The sequence below is a fragment of the Rhododendron vialii genome, chromosome 10a (assembly GCF_030253575.1).
Source record: "Rhododendron vialii isolate Sample 1 chromosome 10a, ASM3025357v1".
NCBI classification, from domain to species: Eukaryota; Viridiplantae; Streptophyta; class Magnoliopsida; order Ericales; family Ericaceae; genus Rhododendron; species Rhododendron vialii.
The window spans coordinates 39,525,108-39,551,899 of record NC_080566.1 but is presented as its reverse complement, the minus strand read 5'-3'; the positions used below and the strand labels follow the sequence as shown (position 1 = coordinate 39,551,899).

The 26,792-nt window shown below is 38.4% G+C and overlaps 1 protein-coding gene across 3 annotated transcripts; it reads left to right on the top strand.

The window, feature by feature from the left end:
* Positions 1 to 598: 598 nt before the first annotated feature.
* Positions 599 to 26,792, top strand: LOC131304303 (protein MICRORCHIDIA 2-like). Of its 3 annotated transcripts, none has more exons than XM_058331507.1 (18): positions 599 to 902; positions 1,019 to 1,093; positions 1,262 to 1,296; positions 3,219 to 3,297; positions 3,406 to 3,495; positions 5,172 to 5,247; positions 7,513 to 7,591; positions 7,689 to 7,817; positions 10,677 to 10,775; positions 14,566 to 14,673; positions 14,765 to 14,914; positions 21,758 to 21,850; positions 22,216 to 22,267; positions 22,346 to 22,457; positions 22,898 to 23,186; positions 24,886 to 24,974; positions 26,162 to 26,217; positions 26,308 to 26,394. In XM_058331507.1, the coding sequence occupies exons 1-17, from the start codon at positions 686 to 688 to the stop codon at positions 26,178 to 26,180; spliced, it is 1,791 nt and encodes a 596-aa protein (XP_058187490.1). In that variant the 5' UTR covers positions 599 to 685; the 3' UTR covers positions 26,181 to 26,217; positions 26,308 to 26,394. The 3 variants fall into 3 exon arrangements, with proteins under 3 accessions (XP_058187490.1, XP_058187489.1, XP_058187488.1); XM_058331505.1 differs by having other exon boundaries at positions 600 to 902; positions 26,175 to 26,217; positions 26,308 to 26,792; XM_058331506.1 differs by lacking the exon at positions 10,677 to 10,775 and having other exon boundaries at positions 26,175 to 26,217; positions 26,308 to 26,792.

The following is a 26,792-nucleotide window of genomic DNA, read 5'->3' as shown; positions in this document are numbered from 1 at the left end:
CTCATAAACACAGTTCTCATAGCCAATTCTCATAGACACAATTCTCATAGACAGTTCTCATAAACAAGGATATTTTTGTCCGAATAAATATGAGTCAGGACTATTTTAAAAAAGATTAGGTAAAAATATTATATTCAGGGTTGAGATAAAACCAAAGCTAAAAAAAAAGACCGGCCTCTAAAAACCCCTTTCTAAAGGGGCGTGTTAAGGCCCAAAATCAAACTCGGTCCACCTGAAATTATAAAAGGCTGCATAACCACCGCATCAATGGCAATGACTTGTGATAGTATGGAAAACTTTATTGCATATATATGTTACTTAAAATTTTTTTTGGTTGCCCAAACCCGAGGACTTGCGGGACTTATTTCGGGACCGGCCTTGTGAGTACCAACCTGACCACTTCCATCGTTCTTCACAATTCCCGCCTGGGTTTTTATTTATTTTTGTTAAACACCCTCGCATTTTATTGCAGGAAAATGATTTTATTACAGGAAATGATATTGATATTTCAAAAATTGATGTAAATACTAAAAAAATTTAAAATAATTTTAAAATTACATTAATTTTTGAAGTGCAAATATCATTTTAGTTTATTGCACCTTCATATTCATATATTCTCTTTGCAACCCTAGCCTTTCAATTCTCGTATTTATTTTCTTCTGTCTTTAGTCTCAGGAATCAAACAATGTCGCCTAAACAAGAGAAAGAACCCATTCAAGAGAAAGAACCCATAAATTTAGTCGAGATTGACAGTAGCGACGATGAAGACGACGTCGGAGTACAAGTTCAGACTGTTGCGGTAAACCCTCCGTCCGCATCGGGCAATCAGACGCTTGAGTCGCGGAGTTTCTGGAAAGCAGGGGATTTTAACATCGGTCCTACAAAATTCACTCCCGCCCAAGGTTGCCGCTGGTTCCACAAAATTCACACCTGCATGCATAGACACCCCCCCTATATGTATTTATGTATGCATTCCCGCTGAGATGTTGCTTACCAGGAAGTTCCTGTAATTGTTTAGGTCAATTGGAACATGCCCGTGTACATCCCAAGTTTCTGCATTCCAATGCAACTTCTCATAAATGGGCATTTGGAGGTAACTTCTCTTTCTGAGTTTTATTTCGACCCTACCATCGTGTAAACAAGTTAAAGAAAAAGCTGAGAATGATCAAGAGACGAAGCTAAAGTTGTCATATATGTTTGCATTAGTCGAGACTTCTCTACAAATATTTATAAACTCATAATATTTGGGCTTCTGTTGCAGCAATCGCTGAGCTCCTGGATAATGCAGTGGATGAGGTGATCATCAACAATTTTTTGTTATATTCATGATATATGATATATTGTGTGGTTAGAGTCTTTATTTCCCATCAAATCATTTCCTGAACTACCGCACTGTGAAATGTTAAGAGTTTGTGATTGGTGGTAAGACATGAATGGCAAACTCAGATTAGATTTTTCATTTTTCAGGAAATGATCTTGTAGATTACTGTTTGGTTTGCATTACTAGAAGCTGTTAGCCATTTCTTATCGCTAGCAGTGTCGGAGATGCGTCCAACTTGTATATTTTTGTGAAATTGATTTTGAAACTGCACACAATTCGAACACCTTTGGAGGGGATACACATGTCGACAAATAATTAGATGCCCATGGTCTACAACATACTAGAAATTAAATAACTAGCAACAAAGTTTTTGCTTTACCTAGTACCATAAAATAAGACTCACTTGAGACTTGATAGTAGTGGTTTCAGTTGGTCCACCTGCCAACTTCTAACTTGTACAGTTGTACCTGTTATATTTGTTTTGTTTGTTCTTGGGACTTCGTTATAGTGTTTGGAACTTAAAAAGGGTGAAAGACGGTTGTGTTGTGGCTGAGTTATGCCCGATAATGCTGTATTGCTCCCTTAGTTTCATCCACTAATGGTATTGTCATCTACGAACATGTTAAAAGAAGGAGAACTAAAATGTTGTAGGCAAATCCATTGACCTAAAATCTACGATAAGCGTACTATAGTGAGAAGAAATGGGCATAGAGTCCTAAAGTTTGACATGATATATAGCCGCATAAAGTTATTTTAACCAAATCCAATGTCAAGAAGAAAAGTTTGAAGCTTTATGGGTCAAGCCTCCCAACCAGCTCAAGTGCTAGACAAATTGTGAAGTCAAAGCGAATTGCAATTAATCTTTTTCTGCTCGCTGGTTTTAGCACAAATCATCGCATACACCTAAAGATTTCCCGCCATCCATCTGGCACCACACAGTCAGACCTCCTTTGGCTGAGACTAGCTGTATTACATATTTCATTGGTGCTCAAAACTAACCAGACACTATTCTCGGTAGTTTGCGCTCATGCTACACCATATCATGGAACACAGGGTCTCACTAATTACAAGTGGTACCCATGTGCTTGCCTTCCCTAATCAGCTTCTCCAATTCCAACATGCCCCCGCTTTCCATGTGCCATTTCTGTCAATACAAGAATGGCAAACCGTTAGTCCTTCAAGAACCTACTCTGATCCTATACAGCTCCTGAATCTCTTTCTCCGAGGTTTCACAGCAGAAACCTAGACCACTTGAATTGGTGCTTGTGCTCGAGGTTCGAGTCTTCTTTCCCAAATATATCAGAGCGTTACTAGTGGTTGTGGACACCATCTCACACTCTTGTTCCATAGCCTCCACTCATTATACCTGCAAACAACAATAGATTGTAAGGAACTTTTAACTGATTTCAAATCATGGAAAACACTGTGAGTTCGTTGTAATGTGTTTGAGATTCCCAAAAAAGTTAATAAACTGGACGCTCATTGTGTCTGATTCGTGTCTGTGCGTTCATAGCTCATGATTGCATCACTGAGACTGCGGAGTTGTCCTTGGAAGGTATACTTGTCAGAAGTAGTCCTCGTGCTTGTTGCTCTTTTCTTTTCTTTCTTTTCTTCTTCCCTTTGTTTCCTTTCTATCTATGGCATCCTTTTCATATTCTTCATGGTTAAATATAAAAAAGTTCTTCCCAGTGTACGCAACATACTCATGAATGCTTCTCGTTTATTCTCCTTACCTGCATTTGCTTTGTATACTGTGGTCTAATCTTTCAAGTAGTACCATTTAGTTGATTGAAAAGGTCTTGGCAGTGGATTAATTCAACTACAAGAAAGTATGTTGAAAAAATAGTAGATCCAACTGACCTTATTTTTGTTTCTATCTGCGTGCCTGTGTTCTCAGATTTGCAATGGTGCGACTTTTGTCAAGGTTGATAGAATTTATAATGTGAAGGATAACTCTCCTGCTTTACTTTTCCAAGGTTTGATTCTCATGTGTTTACTTTCCCTGTTGTGATAATGATATGTCGTTGCAGCATCTGTTTCTATAACAATGGAAAATGACACTAACCAATGAGTGTTTTATGTAGATGATGGGGGTGGGATGGATACCGAAGGCATTCGCAAATGCATGAGCTTGGGTTACTCCTCGAAGAAAGCAAACACCACAATTGGTCAATGTAACTATAATAAGCTTTTCATCCTCAATGGGGAATATGTTATTTCATTGTCACAATGTCATAGTTATCTTCACTGTTTCTTGTGATACTTCCTATTTTTGTTAAAGAATGCGCAAGCGTCATTCACAATGGTATTGGGAGAGCCCATAGTCTGACACGTTGATGTGTGGACTAATATGAACAAAGAGGAATTCACCAACTCTTGTAAGAACTTAGATTGTCACTATGACTAAGCGGAGGGAACTGTATCTGTAGATCAATTAGCTGGTTTGTCTAGAAAAAAGGTCTCCCTTGTAACTAATATTACTGTACTCCGTCCGGATTTATCAGCAATGGCACTAGAGCAGTCGGTCAGCTTTTAACTTGCTTGATTATCTTTGTTTTTAGCCATGAGTATGATAGGTGAATTGCCAAGATAAAAAACAAGCTCTGTCGAGTGTAATACGAATTAATGGGGTTTGGGAGGTGGTAGATTGGGTATAGGCTAACCTTCAGCATTATGTGCGCAATTGGCGGAGCCAAGATTTTCGATAAGTTGGGGTCGGAAATTTGAACTGTGTACTGTGTAGTTCACTTTTCTAGTTGCTAATTGAAAGAAACAATTAGGATTAACAAAGTTAATCAAAAAGTGTGTGTGTGTGTGTATATATATATTAATAACAAAATGTAGCTTTGATTTACAATTGACCTTGACAACTTTTCATACTTTGGAAACGATGGATGATAGCCTAGTTTGCAATGGTTTCAAAAACTTATTTCTCTATATACACAACCAAATTATCATGCATACATTGGTCACACATACGATTTCGAAGCCTACTCTTTACAATCTTCATAGCGGAAAATTCTCTCTCTACTGTAGCAGTAGCAACCGGTAAAATAATGGCCAAAGTAAGAAGCCTATAAACCGAGGAATATGCCATATCTCTTCAGGTCTCAACCATCTTTTGCGCAAGGTCATTAATTCCTTTCAAATTGGAAAACTCCTCACTAGAACGCACATACATGATGGAATTTTGTGGGCAGAGATTCTATTTTGGCTCCTTTTTTTTCCCGACCTATAAAACCCTTATACGGGCTGGGGCAAAAATAATTTCAAAGTGGGGTCAAATTAGTGAAAATGGGGTAAAAATTATACCTATCTCTGGGAAAATTTGGCAGCCAGTGGGGTCGGCTGCCCACCCTTGTCTCTATGCCCCTCCGCCGCAAATTCATGAGGTAACCTCAGGTTAATAGGATGTGTGAACTACCAGGATACATTTTCAAAAAGGCCCAGTAAGCAAATGGAAAATCACTGTTAAAGGTCAGTGCAATTGGTTAGGTTGTATGGAAAGTGGTGTATGAGCCAAATTAGCGTTTCATTTTACCTTGAGATTCAAGATTGTGATTGCAAATACAAATGGAATGTAACTTAGAGTCGTATATGCTCATCTTCCTGTATATGGTGGTTTTGGCCCTAAAATCTTGGTTATTGACACGAGTCCCAAACTTTCCTTTTGTGCATTTTTTGTAACAGCTTTTGATGTATATATCTTACTTATCATGGTTGAGCCCTGATAGAAGTTCAAGTTACATAAAGTTTTTAGTGTAGGTTCTTTCAAAGACTTCTCTCTATGCAACTCCTATCTTCTTGCATATTGTGTTTCTTGATCTCCAAAAGGGATATTTCTTTCTAGATGGTAATGGATTCAAGACAAGTACCATGAGACTGGGTGCTGACGTGATCGTTTTCAGTCGTGCATCTAATAGAGGGTATTTTTCCAATTTCTTTTCTAGTCACTTGCTCTCTTTTTTCTCTCTCTTTCTTACCAATTTCTATGCTTCATTTGTGCCCGTAGCAATTAGTCTTCTCTTTGAGGTTGGGTTCATCTTATTCTTATATATTTCTTGTTATTTCAGTTGGTACTTATGTTACCCGTTCTTCATAAGTTCATAGATATTATGGCACTTCTCTTACTGAAGAAGTTGGAAGTTCATTGAATATTTCTTTGGCATGCCTCTCCTTTATCTGAGTTTTGTAGTTTTAGAGGTTCTAATCTTTGCGTACTTGTTATTTATTATTTATGTGCATTCTGACTCTGATTATCTTCACATAGTTTCGTTTATTGTGCAATATCTCTTCATGGAGGTGACCATTTTGGTGCTAAGCCTTCTTGTTGCATATCTTGCTGAAGATGAGGAAGTTAGAAAGAGAAGAATCATAAAACTTCTTGTTCTGCCAAAAATGGAAACCATACAGTAAAGAAAATTTCATCTGGTAAATACCCCTGTCAGCATCCTTAGTAGTTTGGCTACTTGTCTTCCTCCAAATGCTTCTCATCAAGCACCTAGGAGCTGCATAGTTAAACAATCATACTTAAAGTGCTCCATAAAACTCTGTTCAAATGTAATGTAGTGGCAAGTACCTCACACACAACCCCAATTGGGAAGTGTAAAGCCCCTCCTCTCCAAATTGTCTAAGGGAAGTGTAAATCCAACACTACAGGTTAAACTTACGCTGTTAATGACTTAATGATTCCATAGAATTTGTAAATACTCCCTCCGTCCCATAATATTTGTTTGGTCCGCAAAACGGAGACGTAAAAATAATACTATTTTTGTGAGAAAAGTTGAAAAAAAATTCAACAATTTACTAGATCTCGATGAGTTCTTTTAACTTGTGAAAAAAATTTAAATTTTTTCTCGAAAGAAATTCATTATTTTGTAGTGCTCGTTTCGCGGACCGGACAAATATTATGGGACGGAGGGAGTAAATGATTAGGGTGCTTCTGTTTTCAGTGTTTTGCCATAGTGTGGCCCTAAGGGATGCAACATGATTGTGGAAGTGCTGCAGTGAATAGCGGGTCAGAGATGGAAATGAATGGAGAGTAAATCTCCAAGTGTGTAAATGTTAGATTATTTTTCACGCATACCACATTCCATCTAATAGTGGGGACATGCTGAATTTAGTAGTTTTGATCTGTGCATATTCTACTTGTAGGGATATAATCATGGAGAAAACAAGTATTTTGAACAAAAATAGACGGACTATTAATGTGTAGTTGGCCGCTGAAAGAGTTATCTTGGTTGATCTGTTAATGGAATAAAACTCCTAAGTGGTAGTTGAAATATTGTTGTAGACAAACCCTGTGGCCCTAACTGCTAAGAGTTACGGATTAGCTAATGCAGGGTACAAACCATATTTGTTATGATAAAGAAACGGTGGATTATGAACTGAATGGAAAAAGGTGGGTTAAGGCCCAGGACTTCTCTAGCTCCGGAAGAGTCAGACTTCATGACTGTTCAAAATCTGCTTGGGAAGTGATTAAGTAGATGGTGCACTATCTTCTAGGAGTTCATGATGTAAGAATAAGAAGGTTTAAGTACTTTACACTTAGTTTCTTAGGCAATCATATAAAGTTTTTTTTGTTGTTGTCCAGCTTTTCGTTCTGGCTCATAACTCGTACTCATGAACAAAAACAATTATAAGTAGTTGAGTTACCTGATATTTTGTGCTTTTCTCTGGTTGGCCTTCTCTTGACCTTTTGGAAGATTCGACTTGGATCAAATCTTTCTGCTGGCTCATTTGGAAATATGCCATACATGAAATCTCAAAGAAAGGAACCTTAATCTAGTGAAAGACCTGCAATTTTGCCAGTTATTTTACTAGACTTCCAATAAGAGGAAGCTGGAAGTATATGAAGATTTTATATCATATTTGCTAGTTTAGAACTGAGAGTGCTTTATCAAGGGAAAAGTTTTGGGATAGTCAATTAGCAGGGTGATTGCCCTCTTATGCTATTTTTATGGTTGGGCTTGTTATCATGTTATGAAACTCGTGATTAGCATTTTTATTTCAGGAGTTGATAGGAGATTCCAAGTTAACATTGCAATTTTGCAGCTTGCAAGCATCATTCTTTTCCTATTTCCTATAGCTATCCTTGTGCTTACATGACATATGGTGTGCAAAACTTATTTTCTGTCCGTAAGATCTTAGTCTATATGTTTTGACCTTATATTGGCATGGCCATTTTTTAGCCGGGTAACACAAAGTGTTGGTCTTCTCTCCTATACATTTTTGCGAAGAACTGGGCAGGATGATGTTATAGTTCCAATGGTATCCTCTCTATTCTTAGTTTGATGTGTTTCTAAATCTCAAGAGGTGCTTTCTTTGAACTCTTATTTTCTTCTTTGTGTTTTCAATTGTATTGCAGGTTGACTTTGACATCTCAAACCATTGGGCAGAACCCATAATATATGGGTCTCAAGACGATTGGTCTACTAACTTGGAAACCATTCTTGAATGGTCCCCCTTTGCATCAAAAGATGAGCTTATGCTTCAGGTATGTTTGATTGCTTGATATGGAACATTACTGGGCCAATTCAAACGTTTATGTTTTGTTTTTGAAATAGAGCCAAGGAGGGTTGACTTCTGCTCAGGAAATACAAGAAGTCAATAACAACTTTCTTTTTAGTATATTAAGTTTAGTAATTTCTACAACCCCATCGGCTCCATTTGCTTGTCTGAAACATCATGGAGGATAGCAATTAAGAAAAGGCAACCAAGGGGAGCCTAAAGTTAAAAGAGTTACTTATCCTGCATTTATTTCTTTTCCCACGATTTAAAGTTCAGAAGATTCAAGAAGAGAGACCAAACTAAGCCTTGTGATCAAACCAACTTCAATCAAACCAAGTGCGTCCCTATCAATTGGGTTGCCACTTAATAATCAGTTTTCGTCATTCTGTTTCGGCTATATGCACGTTCAATCATGGTATTAATTTATATCCTTCTAATTACAATCCTATGTCAAATAGGAAATTTCCCTCTCGTAGCCTTTCCATTAAGGCTCAGTTGGGATGACAATAATCGTAAGGAGGAATGTGATTCCTGATGACGTATTCAACGAGGAATCAAATTCCCTAACTATGTAGGAATTTGTTCCTTCCCCTTCCCTGTGGTATATTTTCCTGGCTCAATCCATAATATAAGGAAATGTTGACTCTAGGAAATTTCCAAAATAATGATTCCTGGATAATTTCAAATTACAAAACATTGGGATGGATTATTCATATATTGAATTACTAGGAGTTTGACTACTGGTAGTCAAATTTCCATTCATATCCAAGGTTACGGGCATCCTTTCATAGCTAACAGTAATCCTATCACTCTTCCTTGGATCTTCTGATCTTTGTTACACATGACCAAACCACCTTTTATTTTTTTTCCTTCAAGTCTCTTTCATTGGTGATGCTCCTACCATGTATATTTATTCAATCGTATATCATATGTCCTACTTTTACTACATATCACTCTTATCATTATATCTCAACTCACTTATTCTTGCATTTGTGTTGTTTCTTGACATAAGAAGCATGGATATGGACACGGGACACGGATACAGACAGGTCTATATGTAATTTCTTTGAAATGTAGGCACAGACACGTTACTGGTACATTGTACTATATATATCCAATTATATAGTTAGGTATAGATACGAAAATAAGTTTTGCATCCAAAATTGACATAGTGGATAAGAGACAACAAATAATGAACAATATAGACAGACACAAGACTCAAAAAATCATAGAACATATCCCTTGCATTTCTCTATACATTTTAATGGAGGTTTAAATATGATTAGCCACACCAACTTGTTTAAGACAACGTTATGCCAAATTCCTATTTTTGGTAATCACATGTTAGTTAACGTCTAAACAAGTGTTAATGACCTATTAATGTCTTAGTGATAGACACATAAGAAATGTCGGACATGTTGCCAAAAATAGTGTTGGACCTGTGTATGGAATTAAGATTTTTATTTTCGATTATGGACACGAAAAAAGAGTATTGGACATGTGTCCGAGAGTGACCGAGCAGTATTGGTGTTCGATACATGTTGGACACAGACACGTCGCCTTCTTTGAAATGTCCATGCTTCTTAGTTTCTTGATGGTGCAATAATTTGGCCTAGGTGCCTTGCATTCTCCATTTGTATCAGGTTCCTGTTATTGAATGAGTTGCATAATCTCTAACATCTCTACCAATCAATGAGGCACTGATATACCTAAGTGGTCGCCTTGTCTGTGTCAGACACACCAAGGACATGGAAAGTGTCCATTTAGTTATAATAAAATTTAGATGGGTAGGGGACATGTCTAGGATACTCCCAGGACGCACGTATCTTGAGTGAGGCACATATGGGGATAGAGAGGGTTTCACTACATAATACGAAAAGTTTATTTCAAGGGTTAAAAGTTATAACAAAATTCTCTTGTGTCTTGTGGTTTTGTCTTTTTAATGGATTGTCCCTTAATTTGAAGAGGCATTGTTGGATTTCATTTTTGTGCTAAGTTAGAACTAGTTTCCATTAGTTCTGGGTATTTGTGGATCCTGTATCCATGTAAATAACAATTGAAAGTGTACAAAAAGTATGTACTTAAGTTTAGCCGTATACCCTGCTATGTCTGTGTCCTCATTTATTTATAATTATTGCCCATTCACGTACCCGTATTTGTGTTCGTGCCCATGCCCGTGCTTCTTGACTGCCCATGTTAATAATTTAGCTGAGATAAAAAAAATTATATATTTTTCGGTATCTTATGGATTTCAATGTTTACTTGATTTATTTTAAAACCTAGGCTTGATGCCTTATGCTTCTAGGAGTGATTCCTAGACCTATCTTCTTCAATTCTTCTCTTTTATTCTTGTTTTTTGTTTACAATAGCCCCTGTTTCTGTTAACGGAGTACCATTCACAGCCCTAACCACCTAAGTTAGTACTGGAACATTCCCTAACCACAGCTCCAAACCCCTACTTCTTTGTTTCCCTTACAGTTCCTAAAATCTTACAAATGTCTGATATCACTTGTATTGGCTGATACTTGGTCATGTCACCGGTCACTCTTAAACATGCCACTCCAATTAGCCAGATACTTCCTCACTAGGGCTGATTTAATGGTGGTTCAGTGTGGCAGTGGAAGGTGGGTTGAAGCTTTTAGGGAAGGAGAGAACATGAAGCAAAGGTTCCATTAGGGTTATTATTGGTTTCAAAAAACATAAATTGCTTACATTAACATACGTTGTTATGTGGTCGGAGTTTTCAGCTCATCATCTTGTTAACTGACTTGTCGGGTTTATTTTCTGTGTTATGGTGGCACTTATATGTCCATGTCCCCTGACTTGTATTTGTGGCTTAATGTAGTTTGAGGATATCGGGGCGCATGGAACAAAAGTGATTATATTTAACCTATGGCTTAATGATGAAGGCATATTCGAACTGAATTTTGATGGTGATGAAGAGGTATGTCAAAGTTAATGTGTTGGTGTAAAGGTCACTTAGGTGTTCACCTATGAGTTATCTGCATATTGTGTGATGTGCTGAATGTGTTATAACCTTAGTCTCTCCAGAATATACTGCATCTAGAGGCCGTGTTTACCTATGAGTTATCTGCATGACTGCATGTCCCCTCACTTGTATTTATAGCCATGTTTTTCTTGAAAAAACACAATCAAATATCAAAGGGAAGAAGGCCCCGTATGATAGCATTTGAATTCAAATAGGAAAAGATACTTTAGCTTTTGGAGGAAGTCAAATAGCATAGACTAGTTAAAAATAGGAAGAGAAGAGTTTCCTTAGTCATAGATTTGTTGGATGGAAAAGAGAAAAACAATTTACCTCTTGGTAGCTTCCTGCTTACCTATGCTAATGTTTGAACCTTTACTTGGGTTCTCCTGTGGTGATGTTCCTGAAGTTGTAGAATGGAGTCAATGGACAAAACACAAATGATTTAGTTTTTTGTAAGTTCACTATCCAATCAGCATGGACCATATCTATGTCTTATGCTATCAAAATATCACACTGGTGGACTATAGAACAGTTTTGGCAAGGTGGAAAAAACTTCAATTTATCAGTCTTTGTTTTGCTTTAATGCTGTAAAAAGACTAAATAGGAGTTGCTCACGACAGAGGTTAGAATCCTGAAAAGTCAACCATGATACATCAGAGTGAAATTATACATTTCCAACTTTAACCAACTTACACACTTAATCTTCTATCATGGGGATAGGAGTGGTTCAGGATCATATAATTCAAATTTTGAGGTAACAATGGTAATTTTTTTCCCTTTCTAATATTCTTCATCATCAACAAAAAGAAGGATAAGTAGTCCTCCCAAAACAATGGAAAAATAAAGTTCCCCAAAGATTCTTCCTACATATCACTTAATGACTTCCCATCTCTAAAGATTAAAAACTATAGGATACGTTTAAAAGGAGAAGAAACCAAATCTCTCAAAGATGATAAATAACAAGCTCGATCCCATATCGAGTTTGAATTGCTCGCATTGATCTTCAAAATACTCGAACATTATGCTCCAACCATAAAACACAGAAAGTATTGTACATGATTCCATAACGTCCTTGCTTTATTATTGTCACCAAAGAGAGAACTTTGAAGGCATCACAAGGACAGAGAGAGATCATAAGTTCATCACTTCCCAGGTGATGTGATCAAATGAAGGGGAATAGTTGGTTGAACTTTTCCCATATTTGTGAAAGTAATGACTAACAGGTGGTGTTGTGTTTGATGATCATAAAGTCCTTTCTCTCTACTGGCAAGCTTTTAGGAGCTATCAATGTCACTTGTACTTCTTTGGTACCTAAAACTTCTAGCCCATTTCTTGTTTGAATGTCATTTACAATACTATTATAGAAGTTCTCACTACAAGGCTTAAAACTGTGTTTCACTTCTTGGTTAGTTCTTGTCAAGCAGCTGTTGTAAACTGTGTTTCACTTCTTGGTTAGTTCTTGTCAAGCAGCTGTTGTTTCTAGTAGATCCATCTCCGATCAGATTCTCATCATGCAAGAGCTTGTAAGCACTATCGTGGGAATGTCACCCCTCCCAGAAGTGGTATGAAAGTTGGCATAATAAAAGCTTTCACTTATGTATCCTAGCATCTTATCCTTGACATCCTTGAAGCTTTTCAGCTCCACCTTAATGCAGTGGATCAGCCTCTGTATCACATCCCCTAGATAGTCTACATGTCAATCGATGCCTGGAAGGGTACTTTCCTGTTGCAAAAGGTCCGAGGCAAGGGGATCCCTCTCTTTGTACCTTTTTATCATGGCAGTGGAGTTCTTCTCCAGAGTTATTCAGAATCATATTTTGACGTTTGGTCAGTTCTCGTATCATCCTGAGTGTAAAGACTTGGGGATCAGTTGTGTTTGCTTTGTAGATGATCTTTTTATTGTACGTTATCCCAACAGTTGATTTTTTCAAGTAGTGTCTAGTGCTCTTATGGAGTTTCAAAAGTATCCAGGCCTTCAGCCTTGAAAAAAGAAAAGACGAGCAGAATTTATATATCGGGTATGGATTATCAAGCTAAAGAAGCTTTGTGTACTCTGATGGGCTTCCTATTAGTTTCATTCCTAGTCAGATAACTGGGTGTCCCCTTCATCTTTACCAAACTCTGTGCAGCACACTAACTTTCTCGTTACTAGAATTATAGATAAAATGAAAAGCTGGACCAACAAGTTCCTGTCTTATGCAGACAGGCTTCAGCTCATCAATTCAATCTTGTTCAATATGCAAGTATGCTGGACTATGCACTTAGCTCTCCTCAAGAGTATATGCTTGCACATTGGAAAGCTTCCCAGGAACTTCCAACGGGAGTAATTCAAAAACTTACCTACACACAAGAAAAGTTGCCTGGTTGTCTTTTTGTAAGCCAAAAAAAGGAGGTGTTGGGCTAAGAAGAGTAAAGGATTGGAATCATACTTCGTTTCTAGGACATATCTGGACAGTTTGCCCTAAATATAAATACCTCATCATGAACAAATATTTTTGGACTCTTGAAACTCCATCAAACTGTTCTTGGACTTCGTGAAAGATTCTGGACCTATTGCCAATTTGCCAGGCCTCTTATCAAGCAAGTTGTTGGAGATAGCCATAACACATTTGTTGACATGAGTCACATGACAACTGGTTACCTCAAGGTCCCCTAAGTATCTACTTTGGTCCCATAATCATGGCTTCTTCAGGAATCCTAAGGATGCTAAAGTTTCAGCAATTGTGTCGAATGATCAATGCACTTGCCTTTCCTACCTCTCTTCTACCTGATTTTCCTCCTATCTATGCGAGGCCTGACCAAATTAAGCGTAACAGTTTCTCCTTCCTCTACTTTCAAAGTTGCTACAACTTGGAATGCTATAAGGAGTCATCATCTTATTTGGTACCCAATATTCATTCCAACTCACTGTTTTATCCTTTCAATGGCCATTAGATGATGTTTTAGGACTAAAGACACAGTTGGGGCATTCATATATTCCCACTGTTCTCTATGTAATCTTCATAATGAATACCTCCATCACCTCTTTTTCCACTGCCGTTTCTCAAGGATTATAGGCAGTAATTATGCTCTAGCTGTGGCATATCTAAAGCTCAGCAAACTTTGGGATGAGGAGATTTTGTGGCTCATAGAGGAGCTTTGCGGGAAATCCTGTCACAGTATCATTGGGAATATTGCTTGTGCAACTATGATATACTACATTTGGCAAGAAAGGAATGGTGGGGTGTTTGAGGAAAACCCAAGATCCTCCTCCTCTTTCCTTCTAAAAGTTAGGTCTGATGTTAAACTTAAGGGATGCCAATTCTCCAATGTAAAACCCAACTTCCCTTAACCAAGCTCTTTGCCATTCTTGGCAAAGATTTCCCAAATCTAGTAGCCTTGTACCTAACTTACTAGTAGTTTGTAGTTTTTATCTTGCACAGGGAGATATGCCTCTCGTCTCTGTATTTGTTTTGGTTTTTAATAAAATTTTGGAGTTCAATGAGGGGAGAAAGAAAGAATTTTGTCAAGTCCTTGTGGCCTAATTGTAGACGGGGCTTTCTTGCGTATTTTGGTCAAAAGATGGGAAGGCCTAAGACATTGGTCCTTTTTTTTCCCTTTTTTTTTTTTTTTTTTGAGGACTCACAAGTGGAATCACCCACTGTAAGAGAGTTTTAATATTTGTGGGTTATATATTTTTTGTGGGTGTTTGGATTTGTATTCTTATATATTGCTGCTATTTGATGACGTTGGCTTCTTCGTATAGGATATAATGTTGAGAGATGAAGCTAATCGTGGAAGTTTGTCCAAGACACACAAGAAAGTTCTTGAATTGCAATCCCATATTTCCCACCGGATCCGCTATTCATTGCGGGTGACCAGTTTAATCCTCTTGCTTTTTGGGTTTCTCTTGATAAATAATGCTTGCATAACTTGTCAAATTAGACTAACATATATTTGTTCAGGCATATGTCTCAATTTTGTACCTCACAAAATTCACAAAATTTCGGATAATACTTAGAGGAAAACCGGTTGAGCAGCATAATATTGGAGATGAGTTGAAATACCCAAAAGTTGTCATTTATAGACCACAACTTGCTGCTACATCCAAAGAGGTATGGTTTATTCGGTAATACATAGCTCCAAATATATCCAATTATGGTTCTTGAATAAGAATGGCATGTGAATTTTCGTAGCTTTTTTCTTATGCTGCTAGTTGCTTACCTCATTAACTTCTACGATTTAGTTGGATGAGCATTGAACTTTATAAGACTTTTGAAAAGGTGTGCAGTTATATACACGTATTGAACTACAGTACAAATGTCACTTTCACCTTCTAGCGACTTGTACCCTTTTTTTTTTTGGGTGTTGTAACACCCTTAAAGGGGTGAGGGAGAGAGAGATAGTCGATGTCTCAAGAGATGCGCCTCACTCTTTCTGTATTAGGGGAGAAGGTATTTTATGTATAGAACTACTAAAGGGTCAACCAAATGATTAGCCACTTAGACCCTGGGTCACGTGCTTTGGTTGGCATGAACATAAAATGCATGAAACACCTCTATTATGAATAAAGGGCTCTACGACACTTTGTAAACACTACTTATTCGAGAGGATAAAAGAAATATACTAATGAACTTGAGGTTTTTGGCATATCGCCGTGTCCTTTGGATGGAAAATAGACGACTCTGACACTTTGACACATACCTGTACCCGACAAGTTATAGTTTTTGTGATTGCTTGTAAATGTCAAAAGTGTTTTAGGGATGAAGATTAGAGTGGGAAAGGTGCAGTCGATGAGATTTAAGAAGGATGAAGAGGCAGTTAATCACATTCTTTGGCAATGTGCCAAACCAAGGTTACCTAGAACACAGATCGTTGGCACTAAATCAGGGTATGGTAAGGGTAGGGTTTTATATGTTTTAATGTCATAATAGTTCGTTTAAACGATAAACGTCCAATAAAACAACAAATATATTTGAAGGAGAATTTTGACCATAACTTTTACATTTTGTCTTAGGAAAGCTACACTCTCTAGATTTTTATTCAAATAAACCATACCAAACAGAGCCTTAAGTACCAATCAATTAGGGTCGGCTACATGAATCTGTTTTCTTTCATTCAGCTCTGTCAAAGGCATCGTGTTTCTTAATATCAAACAAACCTAGATCCTTTTGAACTAATGCCGCTAAAGTCGATTTTTGTCTACCACTCCCCTTAATGCTACCCACTACCGTAACTATATCACACCTAACTATTGCATCTCTAGATCCACGATAAAATACCCAAACCACCTTAATCTATTTTCTCTTATCTTCTATCGGTGTTAACCCCTGCCATCTTGCGAAGGTTTCTGTTTCTAATTCTATCTCGCGAAGTTTTACCACACATTCACCTCAACATTCTCATTTTAGTTACACTCATCTTACTCGTCTATTGTTTCTTGGTAGCCTAACACTCCATGCCGTATAACAATAACTCGTCTTATGGCTTTACGATAGAATTTTCCTTCAACTTTGTGGGTATCTTGCAGTTACAAAACACTCCCAGAAGCACTCTGCCACTTGACTCATCCACCTTGTAGTCTCTGCGTCACATCCTCCTTATCTCTCCATCGTTGCTAACAAGTAACAATTGAGCCAAGATACTTAACATGCCCACTTCTTGATAACTACAGATTTTGGAGGGTCACTCTATCAACAGTGGCACTTTGACTACCAGTCTACCACTAAACTTACACTCCATGTAGTTCTACTGATCCTAAATCTTTGACTCCAATGCTTTTCGACAATCTTCTAATTTAGCATTAACCGCTCTTGCAAATAAATATGAAAAAACTTTAGGATTGCTTTGGACCGCATCTTCTCGTAACAGAATTGTTTTATATTTGATATGTGACTTTGTTTCGCTATCTTCGGTTTTGGAGTGAGTTGGTGAAGTCCAACTCTTGTGCGGCTGATGCATAGCATAGAGTGCAATGGCCGTGCACACACACAACACCTTTTACATGAAACCTTGATTTTTACGGCAACTGAGGGCATTGGCTAACTTTATTTTCAATGCCATATTTATGTTTAAGCACAAAGGTGTATGCTCACAGATCCAACCCAATGTATGTCTGGAATTGAGCTTGTTTTGGGAGATGAGGTAACAGAGCCTCGTTGCAGAGTAGAGAACAAATTGATGTTAAATGAGATAATGAAACCAATGATACAACGATCGAATAGCCGCATAGAGTTTGTTTTAGGTAGGTGCACCCATGTGCCTGCATGGCGGTCGCGATTAGCTACACACGTTACCTAGGGGACTCTGTCGAGGTTGTGGTTTGGTGGGCCAAGAGGTAGTGCTAGCTTGGGGTTGATGCTACAGGGCCCGGCCACACCCGTAGTCATAAACCCTTGGCTAAGCTAGGATTTATCCCGGGGAGAGAACACGTGTCTCCGTCTCATTGGGAGCCTTTGTTAGGACACGTGTCCTTTTCCTATTGGCTGCCTTTTCCCATGTGGATAAGCCATACATGTGCCCATGTCTATATATAGCTCACATTCCTTGCTCATTAGAGGCCATGGGAAGAGAGAGGGAGAGGGAGAGGGAGAGATTCAAAGAGAGAGCCACTAGAGATACTTTTCCCTCAACTTTCTCCACCATTTCTCATACAGATCATTTCTCCATATCAGCCCATCCATACCCAGCGAAGGGTAAACACAGATTATCCCACAGGACCCACACGCATCATATTTTATATTTACAGATACTCTCATCCCAGACTATATAGACATGGGGGGCTGCCTAGTTGCTCTCTGATCTCTCTCCTCAACTCCCTCTCCTCCCCGTACCAGATCGCTTCTCGTCTTCAAGTCATCCGGGCGAGACGTGTTCGAACCTTATATATTCGAGCTATTTTGGCCCAGATTTTCGATTCGGGTTTGACAGATTTTCCCTCTCCTACATTTGTTGACATAGGTCAAGTACCACTGTGGCTCCTTTTAGCTTTTTGCTAAGGAATGCTACAGGATGGCAGTACTCCGCCAATGCCAACGCCAGATGCATCACATTCAACTTTAAAAGGCTTGAAGAAGTTCGGAAGACGCATGACTTGAGCATTAGTCATTTGAGACTTGATAACTTGAAAGGCGCGAGAGGTGGCACAGGTCCAGACAAAGTCACCTTTCGCCATAAGGGGCATGTAGTGCTAAACCCCTTGATGAGACGCCGATAAAAGGTGTCAAGGCCGTGGAACTTCGAGCGTCATGGAGTGTGGGAGGTTTAGGCTATTCAAATATGGATTTGATCATCTCTTGATCAGCTGAGATTCCTACAGAAGAGACGACATAACCTAGAAACACGATCTTCTCAATGGAAAAGGAGCACTTGTTAAGGTTGGCATATAGTTTGGCTGAAAGCAGTACACACTTGGTGGAGAGGGTAGACATGTTGATCTTTGGATGCAAGGATTTAATCGAATTAGAAAACAAGGTATTGACCCATGAACGGACAAAGCACTTGTGTCATAACTCTCATAAGGTACTTGGGCATTGGACAACCCAAATGGCATGATGGGCCATTCCTAAAGACCATCTTTGGTCTTAAAAAGTTGTTTTCCACTTGTCTCTTATGGCGTATTTGAATTTGATGATAGTCACTCTTTAGGTCAAAGTTAGAGAAAATAGTAGCGCATGCCATCATATCCAAGATATCATCAAGGCATGGAATGGCAAATTGATACTTGATAGTTATCTTATTAATTGCTCGATGTCAAATCACACCGCCACGAGCCATCTTTCTTTGGGGTTAGCAATACTAGCACAACACAAGGGCTTGTGTTCCTGAATAAACCCGTTACAGAGGAGGTCGGTGACTTGCTTTTATAATTCAGCATATTCGGTGGACTTTATATGGTAGTAGGGAAGATTTAGGAGGGAAGCACATAGACAAATCGATTGCATGCCGAATATCACATAAGGGTCTTACATGATGTGGGAGATCATTGGGAAAGACATCGTAAAATTTAGAAAGAATAGAGTGTATGTCTTCTGGATGGTCAAATAATGAGTATGACCTCTCTAGATATCACGAGGAAAGACTCATTGCATACTTCCCATTCAAAGGTAGGCTTATGATGCTTGAGTCAAATCGTTTGGCTGTTAAAATCAAAACAAGAGTTTGGGCGACCATATGAGGTGACATCAAGATCATCGAGCCAAGGTCGACCCAAGATAATATGGCTCCAAAGTTGCACTACATGTTCTTGGCCCTGCCACATTTGAAGTATCTTGTCAATTGTCAACAAGGATGGAGATATTACGGAGAATGTGTGATGCATAGAGTACAAGTTGGATGGGTTAAGTGGCAAAGTGCTTTAAAAGTATTGTCTAACTGCAGGATACCCACAAAGTTGAATCGGAAATTCTATCGTACCGCTATAAGACCAGCCATGTTATATGACAAAAAGTGTTGTATACTAAGTAACAACATGCGAGTAAGATGAGTGTAGCTGAAATGAGAATGTTGATGTGGATGTGTGGTATAACTTTGTGACAGAGAATTCGAAACGAAACCCTATTGGAATGAAATCGCTCCAAACGTCGTCTTTATAGGACATGAATTCGAGGGGACCGGGCATCTTTCTTTGACGTTGATTGAGGAGTTGTTAACACACGAAACTTTGTACGGGTTAGGATGTAAAACATGTTGCAATCCCAATTGGTGGGATGGTACGATCGGGGGCAACGTTGATACAGTTTCCTTTATCTACTACTTTGCAAACCTTGTCTCCATACTTGATGTAGTTGTGGAAAATCGTCTTACGGCGCCCATCAACACTAGTGTTTGGTTGCGTAAGTGCACACTTAACCACACCCATGGTAGGAGAGTCAATGTTGGCTTGCAGGTCATCGGCCGTGTACCCAATCAGTCTTTGGTTCTCATCCAACGTTGGGTCATTACTTGGTTAGGAAACCGTTTTCATCACCTCTAGGGACTTCATCAACGATAAGTGCTCGAGAGTGACACTTAAAAGTAGCTGACCAACTTATTATGGTGATGGTGATGGTGCTGACGTACAATCTGATAACTGTGATGGTGGTTGTAATATGACGTTGGACGGAGATGATCTTACTGAACTAAACTCCGATTGTGTGGTAGGAATTCCGGTAGGCATCGGCGGAGGGACCGCATAGGGATGGCAACGAGACAGTTCGGCCTGTGTTTTTGTCAAACCCGAACACAATTTATGTCCAAAACGTGACCCCTACATACACACGATAGTTTCCTTTCACCTAAACCGTAACCCTACCCGACGGGGATTGGTTCCGTTTGGTTTTTTTCCCGAACGGTTTTTATGTGTGTGGGTGTCTATATTTATATGTGGGCATTTAGGTATATTCCTAATGAGGGAATTTTTCATGTGTGCGCATTTGTATAAGGGCCTTTAAGTAAATATATTTTACAGTTCGGGTTCCGGTTCCGGTTTTGGTGCTGATACTGTATAAAATCGAACCTAAACCGAAGTCCCCTAAATTTTCAAATAAAACACCGAAATATAATTTGCAGTAAAAAAAATGGGTAAAAACCTCTCCGATCAATGCGCGGATTGGTTCATGTATCCATCGATTTGGTCAAATTGCCATCCTAGGGCTGCGCGATGGTGGGCGGCGAAACTGGTGGTGGACGTCGGTTTCTCAATCGTCGGAGACAGAGTGGGTCGTGAGGAGCTTTGACTGTAGATTTTTCGGCGGTGATTTCAGTAGCGGTGGCAGCAAAGACTTGATGCGGTAAATATGGAAAATTTAAGTGAACTGATTTCTGGGCAAATATGTGAACTGATTTCTGGGCAAATTTGAATCCATGGTTGATGAAAGAGTGAGCAATGCTATAAGAATAGAATCGAGGGCTGCTCTGATTCCAAACTGATGTAGAACCAAAATATAACCCCTAGAAATCTGCACGAGAAGAGAAGTAGAATCCACACTAATTCAAGAAAACAAGAAATCTTAATTCATTCAATAATCTATAAACATCGTGCAGGAGCCCTTTGAATTGGAACATGAGATAACAAGCGGGGGGAAAAAGGCTAAACATATTCTAACAAGATAAATCCTTCCTTGAAAATGCAATAAATCCTAGATAACACAAGAAACAGATAAATCTTAAAGAACAAAGCAATAAATATTATAATGATTGCTCAAATGTGCCAACAGTCATCCATTCATAAAGACACTGGATGGACACATCCACCCGCGTCGAGGTCGGTACACGCTTGAGAACCTGGTGTACACACCACCCGTGTCGTGTGTGCTTCTCCCCTCCCCTTTCCCCTTTCTGTTTTGATATCTTTATGAAACTTGGGTCCTGGTGTTGCTCAAAAAAGGTAAAAATGGCATGGAAGGTGACTCTTATGCTTGATGGAAGAAATTGAAGGAGGAATTTTGAGGAAGTGGATTATTGGGATTCATATACTCAAACTGCCAATGGCAGTCTAACATTGCTTTATAGTTGGGAAATGACAATGTCATGTATCAATGTTGTCAGTTTAGTTACCAAAAACTATTCCCTAGATAAGTGATAGAAGTATTTGCTCCAAGCTTCCACCTCATAAAGTATAATTCCCATCCTTTTTCTTGTTTTGAATAACGTGAATTGAATAGGCATTGTTTCTGTAGTGCAGAATGGGTTTTGGAAGATAGAAATTGACATCCTTATGTAGAGCCACTTAATATCATTGTGTCCTGCATCTCATGTTTGTGTCATGTCTTGCAAGATACTTAGTAGCGGAATCCTCAACTTGCCTGTCACGTCTTTCTTTTTTTGAAACTTAGCACGTCCCTAAGTTGTCTTTGCCACTTAGCATGCAATTCACTTTGGAAAGGTTCATCTTTGTGTAAACTTGTGGAAGCTTGATAACATTTGTGGTAATGTTCACTCGCAGGAGTTTAATGACTTTTGTGAAATTTTTGTAATAGGTTCCTGTGGAAACAACTATCGGATTTATTAAAGAAGCACCTGCGCTTGGAGTTAACGGGTTTAACGTGTACCATAAAAACCGCCTTATCAGGGTATGATTTCTGTAATAGGTTCCTTCTTTTATGGTGGTTGATGATGCAAATAATTACCATTGTTATTACAGTTCCATGATTTCTGTCTCCAAGTTAACCTTTCAGAAGCTACTAGTGGTAGTAATCCTCTGAAATTTACACAGTACGTGATTTTAGAAAATTTAATGCAGTTACAATCTGCAATAGAACTTCTGTCAGAATTAGATATAGTAATGGATGTTCACAGAAGTTCAAACGCTTACCGAAGCGTTTACTTTGTTTACGGTATTCTTCATTTGGACCCTTAATTTTCGGGTTGAATTGTTGATCTTTAGCCGAGCGAAAGCTATTGTTATTGATGTGGTGAGCATTTCACATTATTTCAGCCTTTCTGGAAAGTTACTAGCGATGGTAATTCCCAAGGAAATGGCGTTGTGGGTATGTAAATATATTTCTTATTTTCAATTCCTGTAATTTAAGCCGTTAGCATTAACTTTTGTATGAAATTTATCGCAGGAGTTCTTGAAGCAAATTTTATGGAACCAGCACATGACAAGCAGGATTTCGAGAGATCATCTCTGTTCATCCGGCTGGAAATGAGGCTGAAACAGATGGTAGCAGAATACTGGTACCTTTTCTTCTATGTGATCTGTTCAGTATCTCTTAAACAAATCATTGCTTCTCTTAGGATGTGGTATTAGAACTTAGTAACTAATTTTGTCCAATTCAATTTGCATTCAATTTGGGTGTTTCTAAATGATGACACGTTTTCAAACCGTAAAAGGCAAAAGTTGTCTGCTATCTACGTTAATGTACCATCCTGACAAGGGTATATTCCTGAACCTGATACCACTCGAGGTATATGCATCACTCTAACAGAATCATATTTTAGTAAAGGTGTATTATGTCAAAAATGAATGGAGGTTTAGTATTTCTTTTGGTAATGATCCTTGTGTGGTATCCAACCGTTGTTTTTACAGCTTCTTCGCTGTTATTGTAATTCATGGGTTTCTATGCCCAAGTTCCAACAGAATTTCATGTGGAAGTTTGTTTTATTTGGTGACACAGGAGAGGCCACTGTCACTTGGTAGGACACAGACCTTATAACTCCAACCCCAGTAGAATCCATGTCCAATCTCCTGTGGGACATATGGCTAATGTACAGAAGCAGTTGCCAATTGGTGACCATGTCATTGGACTTCCCGGGAATGTACAAAACAAAACACGGCGAGACCATCCAATAATCGGTCTTCCTGCTGAATTGGGGCAGGAATTGACTGGTACACAACCTGGAGACCACTGCAGAACCAGTTTTCTCGACGGAATGCCTGCTGCTCAGCTCATTGATCTTTCAGCTGTAAGTGGAAAAACATCCCTGCAGCATTAATATCCATCTTAAACTTTCTTTTGATATGGAAAACTTGAGCAAAGTGGGAAAATTACGCATAGCTAAATTTCCTACCATTGTGGAAATGCTAAGGCCTTAACGCCTAGTGACCTTGTTTGTATCACTGGCATAGAGTTATCTTGTGCAATTTGTCTGCTTAGAATATGTTCTAATACAAGTATGGAAAATGCTAAAAATAGCCCACTGGCTGTCATTAAGTTTGAAAAAGTGTATTGAAATATGTAAAAAAAAAGTGTAGAGAAGTGTGTAAAATGCATTGAAAAGTGTAATAAAGTGTTTGGAGTATGTTTTTTGTTTGTCATTTTCTTTAGCTTATTGACAGCCCAACCTGTCAATAGGAGGATCCTACAAATATATTCAACATAGCTGTGAAATGTTTACCAGTGACCTTGTTTGTTTCTTTAACAACACAGTTGGCCTAAGCTTTTCTCCTATAAGTAACCCTTGACTAGTAGAGCAATTTGATCATCCATCCCAATCCACTTGAAAATTGCCCAATGCTCTGATCTCTGAGCATTTAAAAAACCTCCTATTTGCATGGTGAAAATAAGAAGATAATGTGAAACATGAAGATCACTAAACTATACATTTACTTGTTCCAAATGAGTATGTGGTAGACTATATTACGTCACCCTTAGTGGTTTCGGGTATGATCTACTAGTACCATTACCACATCAGTTTATCAATCACTCACAAGACCACCGAGATGCAATACTCTCAAATAAAAGGGGGAAGTGATCTATAGTCAACTTCGTAACAATGGCCAGGGAATAATCTCTTTCTTATTTCTGCCTTTCTTTCCATGACGACTGGAAAAGGCAAATCAAAAATTTTGCTTGATTCTTTCTGGAGCAGTGCTTCTACAACTCATATTTCATACTGGGGCCGCCAGCAATCAGTTTTGTTCGCAGTTCCATGCGAAGGCCTGCCATACACATCTGTACAAGGTTTGCTGAAGGGATCCCCTGTAGGAAGGGGAAGGGGAATCTATCTCGTTTTTTGGCTTGCAATAAAGCTAGGGTGGAGAGTGATTCCTCTATCCTTCACGCCATACATACTGCGAGGTTGGCTCCTGAAAGATTTGTTAGAATCCGATCCAACAGGTATTCTTAGTCAAAACGGGATTTTTAGGAGATATAAAAAGAGACAAAAATCTATATTTTGTTTCACAACTTAGAATCCATTTGGTTTATCAGCCGTTACGTCACCTCTTTCTCAACGTCAAATAAGAAAAGGAAGAAGACCCCCATAGCACTCAAAACGAAGGGGCTCTCCCTCAGAATGACGATGTGTTAGTTTCTTTTTTGAGGGGATAAAAGAGGGATGAAGAAAGTTGGCCATAGTCACAAGGTAAGCATAACTAGTAGAGTCGTAACCACCAACATTAAAGATGGCTACAGAACGAACATATATGGTAGCTGGACCAAGTTCATTGCGAGAACCACCACCAGCAATATCTTCTTATTAATTATCATTACTCTATAAATATTTGCTGGTCATATGCTTTTGTTGGTTCATGGTTGGAGAATAGTGCGTCTTTGTTTTGTTCCTAAATTTGTTTTGCTCCTCAAGGCACTCTTTTTATGTGCATATGGAAATGACATGAAACTTTATTTTGGTTGTTATTCATGGATGAGATGCATTGCAGGAGTCTGCTCAGGAAGTCAGATCTGTTGATAGTATAACATCAACATCCATCGATCGAATATGCGAAGAGAACATCCATTTGTTCATGAGGTAAATATAGAGGCATATCCCAAAATGTTTCATGCATTATTAATACACCTCCCAAGGTACTCATAATCCTGGTATCTGTTGATTCCTTCATCTCAAGCATCTCTTTGGTTGTAGCAAGAAAAGCTTACATTCATCAGCTCTGAACACTTGGAAACATGCTTAACAAATTTCAGTCTATCGATTTATTTAGTTCCTCAAAATCAAAATATTCAGCAGGAAGACGTGGAGTAAATTTTAGGATTCTTTGCAGCATTGTGTGTTGTGCTGAGATTACAGATGGAATGTATTACTTGCAGATTTAGAAAAATAAGCATGAAAACATTCTTTTTTAGCTTTTAAGAAAATTATCCATAGCAATGTGCTTATTTGGTCAGGAGATATTGTGTAGCGAGAGGCATGGAGAGCGACTTACACACCAATGCGAATTATAGCAGACATTTAATCTAAGTAGTGAAGCCCATTATCCAGAAAATGAGAAAAAAAAGAGAGGAGTGCATTCTTTTTCATGTTTAAATTAGTGTTACACGTTGGAGTTTAGCTTCTGATATGCGGGAATTAATTTGATAGGTTTAGATAATGAAAGCTGGTTATTTGATACTCATAGCTGCTGAAGTAATTAGATGTAGTTAATCATTGTAATCACGTATTCCTTCAGTGTGTTTGTTTTCTACGTAAGCGGTTGGTCTCATATCGGATCCATAATATGATACATGACTTCTTGCCAGCTGCTCGAGTATGGAACTTCACATTGGTGGTTATCTTGTTGTAATTTGTAGATGGCCATGTTGACCATTTATTGCAATCATGATTTGGGAAATTGCTTTTGGGATATAACCTTATCTGCAATTAGCAATCCTGTTGAAGTATTTCCAAGAAACTGCAAGGAACTAGTATCCAAGTAAGTGTAACTAACAAGAATGAATGTGTCGATGCATTTCACTTACACTATAGGTGAAAGGGATTAGATAACCTGGATGGCAAGTTGTTATATTATTCTTGTGGGACAGCTTTATTATAGCTCTTAGCTCATTGACTTTGGTGAAACTAAAGAGAGTGCAGTGCTTAAGTTCATTCAGAGTCATGTTCTCTGCAGTTGCAGTCTTTCTTATTGCCGATATTATCCTGCCTTTGTTGTTCTTCCAAATTCTATGATGCTTGTGTGGCAGTGCTGGTTGCATCTGATTTAGTTCCATTCTACAGGTGTGAGGAACATGTTCAGAAGGAGAATGAGTTAAGAAAGACGGTATATAGTTTTGTACTCAAACTGGCTTTGATTTATTATGCTTGCGTATCAATAACTAAATGGTGATGTCTTTTTGTTTGAATGAAACAGATTGAAGCTTTAGAAAACCAGGTGGAAGAAACCAAAAGGAAATGTGCTCAACTTTCTGCCCACTTGGAAAGTAGGAAGAAGCGAAAAGTAATGCAACAAATAGAAGAGGTTTGACAAGGTATATTGTTGAATCTGAGAAATGTGGAGGCACTTTATGTGAACATCTTATCAACAAATGCTAGCTATAATTGTTACACTGGCTGGAGGTTTGGTGTTGCTCTTTCCATTTAGGAGGAATCATTAGATGGTTAGTTCTTTTTGCTTAGTACTGTAGTATGTAGCTCTGAGTGGTTAACCCGAATGAAAAGGCATCTGTCTAGAAAGGGCATGAATGAAATAGGGAGATTACACCAAAATGTTGCTGTTCCTCTCTGTTGGTTGTAAGCCTTGCAAATCAATTTTACTAACTAATGCACATTATGTTTTATGTTTAGAAAGAAAATGGTAATAGGAGAGTGTAAATTAAATGTTTTATTTTGGCTTAA

What these genes read in the sequence shown, in the direction of transcription:
- LOC131304303 (XM_058331505.1), top strand. Translation starts at nt 686, where the DNA reads ATGTCGCCTAAACAAGAGAAAGAACCCATTCAAGAGAAAGAACCCATA. An exon ending in TCATAAATGGGCATTTGGAG is followed by an intron (nt 1,094 to 1,261) that starts GTAACTTCTCTT and finishes CTTCTGTTGCAG; the next exon opens with CAATCGCTGAGCTCCTGGAT. An exon ending in AGCTCATTGATCTTTCAGCT is followed by an intron (nt 23,187 to 24,885) that starts GTAAGTGGAAAA and finishes GATGCATTGCAG; the next exon opens with GAGTCTGCTCAGGAAGTCAG.